Source organism: Heloderma suspectum, chromosome 4 (genome assembly GCF_057233095.1).
Source record: "Heloderma suspectum isolate Gila_16-S chromosome 4, 16-S_ref, whole genome shotgun sequence".
In the NCBI taxonomy this organism is placed as follows: Eukaryota; Metazoa; Chordata; class Lepidosauria; order Squamata; family Helodermatidae; genus Heloderma; species Heloderma suspectum.
Genome location: NC_139461.1, coordinates 247,715,379 through 247,727,752, shown reverse-complemented (window position 1 = coordinate 247,727,752; position 12,374 = coordinate 247,715,379). Strand labels below are relative to the sequence as shown.

The window sequence follows — 12,374 nt, the reverse complement described above, 5'->3', positions numbered from 1 at the left end:
GGTGATAATTTGGGGGTAATCTGAAGATAAATGATGCAAAGGATATTTTGTAACCCTTCCTGAGCCATAGGAACAGGGGGAAAATCTAAATAGTTTCATACTGTGCTTTAGGAAATACTTTGGGATGTCACATTTCTCCCAGACATTATTTGTATGCAGTTTTCTCACAAGCAGGTCAGGCAAAAATTCACACAGACCAAATTATCATTAGTGTAATGACTTTTTATTTGCTTGCAATTACATTGGAAGAAGCCCAGTGTTGTGGATGTTCATGGAAGATATTTCAGGTTTTGCAGAGGAACTGTGCTCAAGCCCTTAGAAAGAGGCCCGTGGACTCAGTGTGCACAAGGATGAACAATCGGAGGGGAAGAAGCAAGACTCCACCTGAAGCAGCCAGTGAGGCTGCTGGAAGCATTATGCTGCTGCTGCAAAGCCAACCTGGTTGTTGCCCAGATCATACACGGAGTAGTAGGACCTGAGGAAGACGTCGCCAAGGATCCACAGAGGCTGCCCACTCTGGGATGGCAGGTAAGTGGGCATGATGCCGATGCTGCAGTATCCACCATTGTTCTGTCAAGGAAAAAACACAGGCCTCATCAACAGGGCAGCACGAACACGGAACCCCAGAGTAGCGAGTTTAAGATGCAAACAGTAAATTTCAGTATTCAGTGTGTGTGTGTGTGTGTGTGTGTGTGTGTGTAGGAGGCAGACATAACAAAGTCTTCTGTCACTGTAAAGACTAACAATTTTATAATTCTGGCATAAACGTTTCTGGACTCTAGCCCACTTCATCAGATACCTGGAACTCCCCGTAATACTCCATGCTTCTGATGAAGTGGCCCATGGTCCCTGAGATGTTATGCCAGAATAATAACACTGTTAGTCTCCAAAGTTCCACAAGACTCTTTGTTGTTTTTTCTGCAATAGATTGACACAGCTACCCTCTGAAATTTGAATTTTAATAGTTTTGTCATCTTTTCAAGAGTTGGTGTTTGGTGTGTAGGTTTCTGTTTTTTTTTAAAATAACACATCTGGATGAATGCATCTGTGCTAGCCACTTTGCATGGAACTGCTGTACCTTGACTATATCCAGGGGAAGGGCCACTTTTCCTTGCAGCTCTGAAGTGGAGGATGCAAACAGCAGCCCAGCAATCAGTGGTGCGGTCATCTTCCCCACTGCTGATACACTGCCCGTTCCACCTCTAGGGTACAAGCACCAACTACTTCCTAAGTAACTACTTCCCTCCAGATCAGTGTGGCAGGCATTTCCTAATGGTACTATAAAGACTGCTTCAAATATGATATTCCCCCTCTATGTGTAGACAACCTTGATGCAGGAAAAGGTCATGTGAAGTACAGCATGAGAATTCATTTTGCCACAAACAAGTAGTATGTAGACTGGACAACTGGCCCTAAGTACTGATGTGTCCTGCAAAGCTAAGACAATTTCCAGGGTCTGATACCACCAAGACAGGGATTAGCTGTTCAAGGGAATCACGAACCTGAAGGACGTAGGCAGAAGGACTCAGGGGGAAACTGTTTCCGCTGATGATAAAAGTGATGGTGGGCATGTTCTGGATGTTGCTGCAGCTGACGACATACTGTGGGTAGGAGAAATAGGACAAGAGCAAAGTTGCAGGATATTTCAGTCATGACTGAGCTTCAGACATTCCAAAAACCACAAGGATTCTAAGGCCCCCTTTCCTGGAGGGTAAAACTGGAATGCAAGGCTTCTGTGGTTTGTCCAAAGCCAAGCTGAGAGTTAGAGGCAGGGGCAGAGAGATAACCTAGGCATGTTCTGACTTCTGGATCGCACTCCCATTTCCCCAGTTCCCACCCATCCTCATTGCCCAAGCAAGTTCAGTGAGTTTCTGGGGGAGTCTAGAGTCCGTCCCTGGGCTTTAGCGCACTAGAATGTACACCCAAACTGTGGAGTCAGACAACAACATACTATGTCAGGGATGTCAGACCTCTTTCAGCCCAAGGACCTAATCACATTTCAGAGACGCTCTTGGAGGCCACATTCCAGTAGTGGGCTGGGCTGAAGGGAAAATGGAGTGGGGCCAAAGGCAATAAAGCAAGGCAACCCCCCCCCCCCAAATATACCAGCATATTTGAGCCTGAAGCTCTGACTGCCAGCAATTTAGCCTCAGGGGAGACATTCCACCCTTTTAAAAGAGGAGGGACGGTGCAAAAAACAAACAAACCAGGAAGTGGGCAGTCAGGAGAAAGGTGTGTGGCCATCTGAGGAACCCTGAAGGGCTGGATTGGGACCATGGGCCTGAGGTTCAACATCCCTGTATTAGGTGTCCGTTTTCTCAGGTTAGTGGTGCAGAGTTCTCCTCCTCCTTCTGCACAGGTGCTTCCCCCTACCTGGCCATTGCTGTCCTGCTCAGCTCCAATGTACTGCATCAGCTCTCCAAAGACCTGCTGTGGAGCAGTGAGAAGGGAGGTTCCAGTATCCACAATCGCCTGGCACCCTTGGCTGCACCAGTTGCTGATCTGGTTGTCAATATAGAAGCTGGTGAAAGAAAGTGTAAGAGATGTTAGCAGTTATAGTTCTGTTACGTGGTGAGACCACAGAGGTGCAAAACCAAAGATGTCATGCTCCTTGCTTGTGTTTGGTGTTCTCTCGGGGCTGCCATGTTTTTTTTGTAATTTAAAGTGAGCGCTTCATAACAAAAGCAGGGTTGTTGTCTTGTTCAAGTGTTTGCCATTAGGTTATAATAATCTTGTTTCTTCTTCTCGGATCCATGGACAAGAAGAGATGGTTGCACCAGAGCCAAAAATAAATCAATTGGGAAATGCTTGCATTTCAGTTCAACTATAATTTTCAGTTGGGCTGTAAAGCAAAGGATATATTCTTTGGAACTTGGGCTGATCTACATTGTGCCTGCCATCGCAATGAATTCTGTGTCCTGTCGGGTTACACGCTCTCACATTAAAATGTGATTATCCACACTCAGCCATTTTCCCCATTGCAGTGCTTCATCGAATGCGTGAGCTCGGTTCACACTCAAGCACTGTGCTGTTTTCCTGCTCTTAAAGATGGCGGCTCTCATTGGAGGATCAGAAACTCTTCCTGTTTCTGCTGATTCCATGCCTACCGCACAGGAGTGGCGCGGGAGAGGCTTGTCGTTTTCTGCATGTTTTCCTGGCCTTGGGGAAAATGACCAGCTTGTCCCTTACCACCGCCGCTGTAGCAGGTGGGGGTGGAGGGAAGAAGGAGGCACCTATCCTCTTCTCCCCTCCACTTGCTGGAGGCCAGGGTGAGCGGCTGGGGGGTGCCTGCCAATGCTGTTTTCCCCATGCCAGCCCTTGAGAGCTGGCGCAAGGAAGAGGGGCAGTGGTGGCGGCACCCAGTGCTTGCGTTTGTGGGGGGCTGCTGGCATCTTCAAAGATTCAAAGCTTCACATTGGCCCAGTCAGTAGTTGGATGGGCGACTGCCTGGGAATCAGGCTTCCTGCACTGAGCAGGGGGTTGTTCTATCCCTTCAAATGAGACTAAGTTTTACCTCCTTCTATCCCACACTTCAGCTTTTTTTTAAAAAAAATAAGGCGTTATCTTCGAAGAATTGTGGCTTCTCCGTGATTTTTTTTCCTAATTCAGGCATGATCTTTGAAGATTTGAAGATTCAAAGATGTGAAGCTTTGAATCTTCACATCTTCCAAGGTCATGCCTGAATTAGAAAAAAAAAATCGCAGAGAAGTAGGGATGTACGAAACACTTACCTGGCTCTGCGCCGGGGCATCTGTGGTGGGGGGGAGGCGCTCCATCCCTCCCCCCGGAATCCTCCCCACCAGTTCCACGGAGCAGTGGCTCTGTGGAGCCGCCATCCAGGGCCAGCTGCAGCTGGAGTTCTGGCCGCGGCCAGGCTGCTGCAGCTGCAAATGGCGGCCATCGTAGCAGCCTCCATTTGCGTCCTTGCAGGCAGCTGTGATAGGCTACGTAAGTATTTACGTAGCCTATCACGGCGAAGAGCAGGGACGCAAATGGCAGCCGCTACACCATTTGCGTCCCTGCTCTTTGCCGTGATAGGCTACGTAAGTATTTACGTAGCCTATCACGGTAAAGGCAGCCATGCAAATGGCGGCCGCTACGCCATTTGCATGGCTGCCTTTACCGTGATAGGCTATGTAAATACTTACATAGCCTATCACGGCTGCCTGCAAGGACGCAAATGGCGGCCACTATGACAGCCGCCATTTGTGGCCGCAGCAGCCTGGCAGCGACTGCCTGAGAGACCAGCCAGAGCTGCCGCTGCATCTGCTGCCAGAGCTGCTGCATCTGCCCCAGGTAAGCTCCGTCCCGGGGGGATTCCGTGGGGTGGCGGGAGGGAGGCCATTCCGCCATGGATTCTGGGGGGGCAGATTCTAAAGAATCCAGCCTCCCTGGAGTCAGTGGCAGAATTCTCTGACATCCCTATGGAGAAGCCATGATTCTTCGAAGATAACGCCTCAATTTAAAAAAAAAAAAGCCAAAGCGGGGGATAGAAGGGGGTAAAACTTAGTCTCATTTGAAGGGATAGAACAACCCCCTGCTCAATGCAGGAAGCCTGAATCCCAGGCGGTCGCCCATCCAATTACTGACTGGGGCCGACCCTGCTTAACTTCCGAGATCATCAGACAAGCGTGCGCACATCCAGCCCTTTGCTTGTTGCTGAGGAAACAGGGGCTGCTGAGGAAGCTATGCGATCAGTAGCTGGAAGACAACATGGGGCCATCATGAGCTGTGATTGGACAGGAGGGAAATACAAACACCACTGACTATGGACAGGCAGGGGAGGGGACTACGGCCAGATACGGTAGTGGAGGCAGAAAATCAGAGCACTTTAAGGGGAAATACCGGGATATCAGGGTATTGAAAGTGGGAGCATGGAAGCGGGAAATTCCAGTTCCAGTTCGAGGCAGGTACTGCGTAGTGTGAAAGGCGGGCAGTGAAACCTCATTGGAAGCGAAAAAAACCCATAAGTGTAGATCGTCCCCTTGTTTCACAAAATTCAAAATGTGCTGTTGCTGGGGGGGAAAGTTGCTCAAGTGATCCAACAGAAAAAGATCTAAAGAATCCAGAATGCCATATCCAAAGCATAGGAAGACAGGAAGCTGCCTTATACCAAGTCAGACCGCTGGTCCAGCTAGCCCAGCATCACTGACACCGGCTGGCCGCAATGGCTCTCCAGGGTTTCGGGCAGGAGTTTTTCCCACCCTTCTTGGAGAGGCCAGGCATGGAACCTGGGGCCTTCTGCATGCCAAGCCTGTGCTCTGCCACTGAGCCATGGGTGTTCCCCCACCATTCACAGTGTTCAGTGATGAGCTTCTACCGAATTCTGATCAGCCTCCGTGTAGATATCATCTATGAGACTAGGCTTACCTTTGAATCCCGATTTGCCAGTAAGCTTCTTGAGTGACGGGAGTCCAGACAATCTGACCAGAGTATAAGTTGGGATCAACCCCTCCCAAGACAAGTTCACCGCCGTTCTGGGAGCTCTCTTGCCTAATAGAGCAAACGAGCAAGAGAAAAAGCACTTCGTTATTCATGTATTTATGGAGGCTACGCCATTGCTGAGATACAGAGAAGTCTCCTGATCTGAAGGACAGAACACAGAACAAAAACCTGGAAGAGACTGAGATGTCCCCACTGACTGCTTCTAAAATGGGAGGTGCTGGACACAGAGCAGCCAACATCTCTTCTGTTCTATTTTTAAGTGACTTTGTATTTAAGTCACCGAAGCTGTGTGGCCATGTAAACCACTCCAGCAGTACTGTAACCAGAGACCATCACCAGAGCCAGTGCGGTGGAGTGGTTAGAGTGTTGGCCTAGGACCTCACAGGTTAGGTGCTTAGCACCAGCATTTGTACTAAGTAACGGTGTGTATTTGACGTACTTAAAAATTGCATTTCTCTTGTAAATTATTCTGAGTAAATGTACCTATTTGGATCTGCAAACTGTAGTCTAAAGCAGCCTTCCCTAACCTGTGCCCCCCAAATGTGTTGGGCTACAACTTCCACCACCCCCAGCCAGCATGAACCTTGCTGGCTGTGTACAATGGGAGTTGTAGTCAAACATAGATGGAGGGCATCCAGTTGGGGAAGGCTGGTCTAAAGAGAACCCACCATTGCCATCTGGGAAAGTCTTGTCACTGGATAGTGTTGTACAGGAAATAATTAGGTTATGTTATTAGCCAAGAGTCAATAATTTCCCATTGTCCAGTTTGCCCAACACTGATGAAATGAGGACGAAAGTGTTCTTCAAGTTTAAAACAGTGGCAGCAAAACAGGAGACTGGCTTCTTGTTGCTATTGACCTTTACTGTGGGTGAAAGGAGCCCTAAGAAACATCTAAGAGGAATAGAGGCAGGATAACGTGAGGCAGGACAAATGCACGAAGACAAAAAAATGCCTCCACCCTTACCCACTCAGGTAGAAGCTGAAAACGGGAGCATCAAGGAGGTTCTCTTGCAGCAGCCCCTGCATGACGGTGGTGGCACCACCAGAGGAAATGGAAGGGTAGGCCAAGCCCAGGATGCCGTCGAACATGGCGTAGACAAAGTTGGTGCCAGGCTCAGTCTCGCTCAGGCCAAATTCTTGGTTGGTAATGGAAATGCCTTGGATCTGGAAGGGAATGGTAGGAAAGAGTGATCACAATAAAACAAGAAAGGCACAATGCTAAATAAAGAAAAGAAATGCAACCTGCCAGAACAACATAATATCCAGTAGCCAGACAGAATTTCACAACTATGAATGAATATTACTGAATAGCTGATCTGTTTTTATACAGACAGAGAAACAGGGGATCTAAGGGGACTTTAACCATTTGAAATATTAGGGAACAGGAAACCATAATCAAGAAGATGAGGGGGTCGAAGTCTCAAGAGTTCCTCTCTTGCTTTTCTGTCCATTTGACATAAAGCAAGAATAGGCAACTTGGTGCCCTTCAAATGTTTTGGACTACAATACCTATAAGCCACAGCCACCATAGCTAATTGTAAAGGATTGTGGGAGTTGTAGTACAAAATATCTGGAGGGCATTAGGTTGCCTACCCCTAACATAAAGGGACTCCTGAATGACATGGACAGATAAGAATGCAATTAGCTTTCTTCTCTTACTACCTCCAAAAGTAATAATAATACTTACTAGTCCAATAAATCCCTGGATCAGCTAATCAGTATTATGAATGAGGCACTACCATCGCTGCACTAGTACCTGCCATGTTGTTCTGCAGTGAAACACCAATCCTCGTACTAGTGCAACAGAGAAGATGGCACCACTATAAAGCAGACAACTTAAATTTAGCAGAACGGCATGACGCCAAGCTGTTTGTGTGTCACAAAACTGGGAAGAAAAGGGATGTGGGAGGGGCAAGTGGCAAGAGGTCTGAAGATGACTGTTCAGTGGCACTGAGATTTGAATAAATAACCCCTCTTGCCTAAAACATGGTAGCAACTTAATAATATTGAAATTGATTCACAGCATTGCAGAACGATTTCCCTTACTTAGGATGATTGCTGTTGTAGCGACATCAGCCCAACTCTGGGCGCTGCAATAGCTACGCCTATAACCTGGATGCGAGGGTCTCACTTGTCCAGTTAACGTCTCCCCTGTCCGCTCTTTAGTCGTGATGTTACTCAGCATTCCCCAGGCCAGTTTCCTTATAAAGGAGACTGGTCTGGGGATGCAGGGCTTTCTCAGAGAGTTCCCAGGTGGCATGGCCTTAGCAATGGGTGAATTTTCTCAATGTTCTTTTGTCTGGTTCAAGGGGTGCTATTAATGACCCATTACTGAGTTCTGCTGTAAAATAACTCCACATATTTTTATACAATTAATAGGTTTCTGCATTTGCAGCTTTGGATGTGCTCAAGGTAATTGTACTTTGTCACCGACCTATGTGATCTCAGTGCATTGCATGAGGTTGTTAGGAATGTTAGAATGGATTCCTTCCTGGCCACTGCATTTGTATAAATCTGCTGCGGATGCAGAAAGCAACGATCTGTCAGATGAAGCAAATACTTTCCTCCTGCAGAGCACGGCTACTTACCGTTACAGTATCGTAGCCAAAGACCCCAGTGAGACTACCAGTCCCATACTGCAGAGAGAAGGTTTGGCCATTGGTGGAATAAGTAGAAGACTGGCTGGGGTTGAATAACGGATGGTTTGCTAGTGGTGGAAATTGGGGGGAAACAGAAAGGTGTCACTTGTGAGTTCACAACAATGCCAAGCTTTAGTAATTTTGTATATTTCAGCCTCTCTTCCCACCCATAACTGAAACCGAATCTGCGGCTGGACAGCAGCAAAATACAAACCACAGAGGCATTCTTCCTCCGACTCATGCAATACTGTTCATCCCCTTGACACTGGGGTGGGGGATACTCACTGCAAGCCTCACTCTGGCAGTAGACGGATGACACCCAGAGGTTGGATGACCCAGTGTCAAAGAGAACCAAGAAGTTCTGGGGGGGAGTTCCAATGCTGATCTGTCCATAATAGGACATCTGGAGAAAGGAGGACATGGTCATCGTCGGTGGCCTCCCCTCATTGCTAGCCACTTATTTTCTTAGTGCATTCAATAGAGCATTTTGCAACACATGAGAAGCTAATGCTGCCATGACTATTTGTTAGGCCAAAATAAATAGATATATAACTATTATCAGACATATTGCATGAGTGGCCCTAGACAACCATTTTTAAGAAAGAGTACATGCATTTCAGAGTTAGTGGTTTTAGAAAACATGCCAACTGATTCTGGGAGCTTTTAAAAGTATGGCCCATGTGGCCACTTCACCATTAACATGTATAATATAACTACGTTGTCAAGTCTGGTACAATGTGAAGTGATGGGTGCATGAACGACTGTGCTCAGTGTCAGTGACCTGCTATATTCCCACATCATAATACACGGCCCCCCTTTTGAGTTCACCTCCTTTTCCACCTCTTTTAAGCCAGAGTTATACACAACTAGGACCACAGTTTCACTGTCAAAACATAAGGTGAAATGTCCATGGTTTTTAATAGTGCCATATTAGGACCTAAGCAATGACATTCAGTTAGGACTGGGCTTCCGATTCCCTCAAGCACTTATTATTATTATATTTATTTATATCCTGCCTTTTTCCCAATACTGGGATTCAAGGCGGCTTCTTGAAATCCCAGCTATTTCTCTTTCCAGTTTCCATCTTCCCATAACTATGGTTCCCTTCAAGCAATCAGATACTCACGTCCATATAATTAGCCAGGGGCTCATATGCAGTGGCAAAGTTGTTGAAGTATTTGCTGGCTGGATCATAATGGTGCTTCTGTAGGAACTGTTCAAGGACCCCCTCCTCCTTCATCACCTCCCGCATGGACTTGAACCTTTTCAGAGGAATTCTGTATGGGATGGAGAGTTAGACAGAGAATCAGGAAGACAGCTGTAAGCTCTTCCCACATTGAGTATTTTCAGTGGGACACCTTTGGATCCTTGAAGGAATTCCTTGACCTGAGATATAGCACACCTTGGCCAATTAGACTAACTTCCATCTAATTCTACCAGGATTCAGTCTAACCTGCCTCCCTAAACTTGAATTACACAAACTCTGATACTGTGCATTGTTATCATGCCCTGGAAATCTGAGAACGGCACTTGTAAGAATAGGTGTCATTTCTCACACACTGTTACACACACACACAACCACACACCTTCTCTTCCACGCACCTGCTCTGTGATCTCGGAGGTTTCTTCTTTTTCCCTGCCTGCCTGAAGAAATCTTTGGTCCATCTTTAAAGCATACTTTTTATTCTACCAATACAACTGATCCAATAAAAGGTATAAGCCGAACCATTTTGGATCCTGTCTTTGTCCTTCTCTTTTCTTCCTTTCCTTTGTCTATTTAGATTATGATCTCCAAAGGAAAGAGGGTTTCGATATATATCTGAGTAATATAATTATTATTAACTATCATTGCCAAAAATGGAATCTCCATATTCGCAGTTTCCAGTGGTGTGGCCATGTTGCAGCAAAAGTAACAAAGGGTGTTTAAGATGCCCCAAGACGCTTTGATGGTAGCAATATGCTGGGGACAAATAAAGGATAGCTATCATCATCGTCATCATACCAAGGGGATCTGACTGGTTACTTTTGAGAAAGGATGCTGAACTCAATGGATCATTGTTCTAATACAGCAAAGCAGTTATTATGAAGAGACACTGAAACAGGCCCACATAGGAAATACAGGTGCCATTGTTACTATTAAACACTTGTGTAGCTCTTGCAACTCACCAGAAATAAAAATGAAAGACAGAACATTAATAGCACAATCGTATACATGCCTACTCAGACACAGGACCAATTGAGTTCAGTAGGGCTTACTCCCAAATAAGTGGGTATAGGATTGCAACTTTACATGTATCTTTTGTAATTACAGACATTATTGGAAAATGCCATGCATTTTTGCAGGAAATGTCATATCTATTTTATTCATACTTCTTGGGGAAAAATCCAAATATGGGGGTTTTCCATTTCAAACCTCACCCCCACCCCTCAAAAAACCCTGGAGTTTAACTTGCTTCCTGAGAATTCTTGTATTCAGATAAAATATTGTGGCTTTAAAAGATTTTTTTTAAAGTTTCAGTCACAAAACATCTTGCACCTTATGGATATATTTTCCACCTGAGAACACAAGAAAGGAAGGTCAGTACTGTTTCTGACTTTTATGGCCTAGGGCCCCCAGTCCAAGTCAAGCAGTCGTGATTAATATCTCCATCCCATGCATGCTTGTTCAGAAGTGGATCCAGCTGAATTCAATGCATAGTTAAGCATGCGTAGGATTGTCACTTGAGTCCCTTGAAAGCAATGGGACACAAGCTACTCATCATGACTCACTTGCTCCATTGGTTTTAAATGTCTTAGGCTGCAATCCTATGCACCCTTATTGCGGAGTAAATGCCACTAAACACAGCGGGACTTAGGGCTTCATCACATGGAGCCTTTATCCTGCAATTGAGATTGCTCCTTCATGGAAGTTTGTGGGCTCTTTACATGACGCTGTGATCCTGCCGTGACCCTCCTGCATTAAATGCCCTTTGTTCTGTTTTAAATTGATTGCAGATAACGAGCTATCAAATTACCCTGTTGTGTTCTCCTTCAGTTTCCTCCATGAAAAGAGTTAAAGCGGCAAGAAGAGGAGCAAGATTAATGAAAGATAATGGAAGACTCGGATACGGGAAGAAGGGTGGGGGGAGAAAGGAAGCGCATGTCAAGGGAGTCAGTGGTGATCCTTCATTTAAAATGGAAGCAGAAAGGCCCGTTTTAAATGCAGGATTTTAGGCTGGTGTAGAAATGCCCTTAGGCTAAATCTACACATAGCAGTTACACCATTATCATACTGTTATCATAACTATTGGTACACATGACACCAATGGGCACCAATAGTTATGATAATGGTATGATAGCAGTATAACTGCTGTGTGTAGATTCAGTTAGTTTGGAATAAACATGGATAGGATTGAGCTGTGCATCATGGCACCTTCACTGTACCTTCATGGTACCTAGGCTCTAAAATATAAATATCAGAACTGGTTCTTTTCTTTTTAAAAATGTGTTGAGTCACAGACACAGCCAATAGGCAATAGATTGCTACTTTCCTAGAACAAGAATAAAATTTGAATATTGCTTACTGGTTATTGCTTATTGATTATTGCCACTTCTTAATTAAAGTCTAATTTAAAATCACCCATTGGCTGACATGAGCTTTAGCCTAATATTTTTTAAGGTCAGCTGGTTCAGAATGCATACAGGTGATAATCCTAATCCCTAATCCATATTACTAACTATTCTACGTTACTATTATTATCCCGCCCCACCTCCAGCCTTTTCTTCTGGCCTCCAGGCACAACTGAAGCTGAAAAGCAAGCCTGCTATGCCATTATTCCACACTCACCTCCTGATAACACCCTCACCGAGGTGAAAGCACACCAGGGCAAGGATCAGCCACTTCATGGTGCTTTTTTCTTGTGTGCAGTTTCTAAAGTGAATTCTTTAGCTACTGAAGGTTGGTCTTATGACACTAGGTGAGAGTTGGTTTCCCTGGGTCCCTTCTTTTATACGCTGGAAGATGCTGTTTTCTCCACCCACATGCAGTGAAGTCACAGATCAGAACCTTATCAATGGGTCAACAACACTTCACACTGCAATCTTTCACCAAAGCCTTAAGAGGCTTTGATGAAAGAACTATTTAATCAGAAAAAGCAAATGCTGATTTATGTTAAGGCCATATTTTGGAGGCCAAGTTGGTTCTTATCATCATGCATTCAATTCTCTCTCTTAAAAAAAATAACCCACACACAACAACCCTGAAAACTACATCTCTGGCTTGCTCCACTTGTTTGAGTTATGATCGTTAT

General features: G+C 45.5%; 1 protein-coding gene across 1 annotated transcript; it reads right to left on the bottom strand.

Moving 5' to 3' along the window:
* Positions 1 to 205: 205 nt before the first annotated feature.
* On the bottom strand, positions 206 to 12,077 carry LOC146348466 (gastricsin-like). The gene is made up of 9 exons (XM_084848333.1): positions 11,912 to 12,077; positions 9,212 to 9,362; positions 8,371 to 8,488; positions 8,035 to 8,153; positions 6,411 to 6,610; positions 5,371 to 5,493; positions 2,374 to 2,521; positions 1,503 to 1,601; positions 206 to 570 (listed from the first exon to the last, which is right to left on the bottom strand). The coding sequence occupies exons 1-9, from the start codon at positions 11,968 to 11,970 to the stop codon at positions 415 to 417; spliced, it is 1,173 nt and encodes a 390-aa protein (XP_084704459.1). The 5' UTR covers positions 11,971 to 12,077; the 3' UTR covers positions 206 to 414.
* Between the last annotated feature and the right edge of the window lie 297 nt (positions 12,078 to 12,374).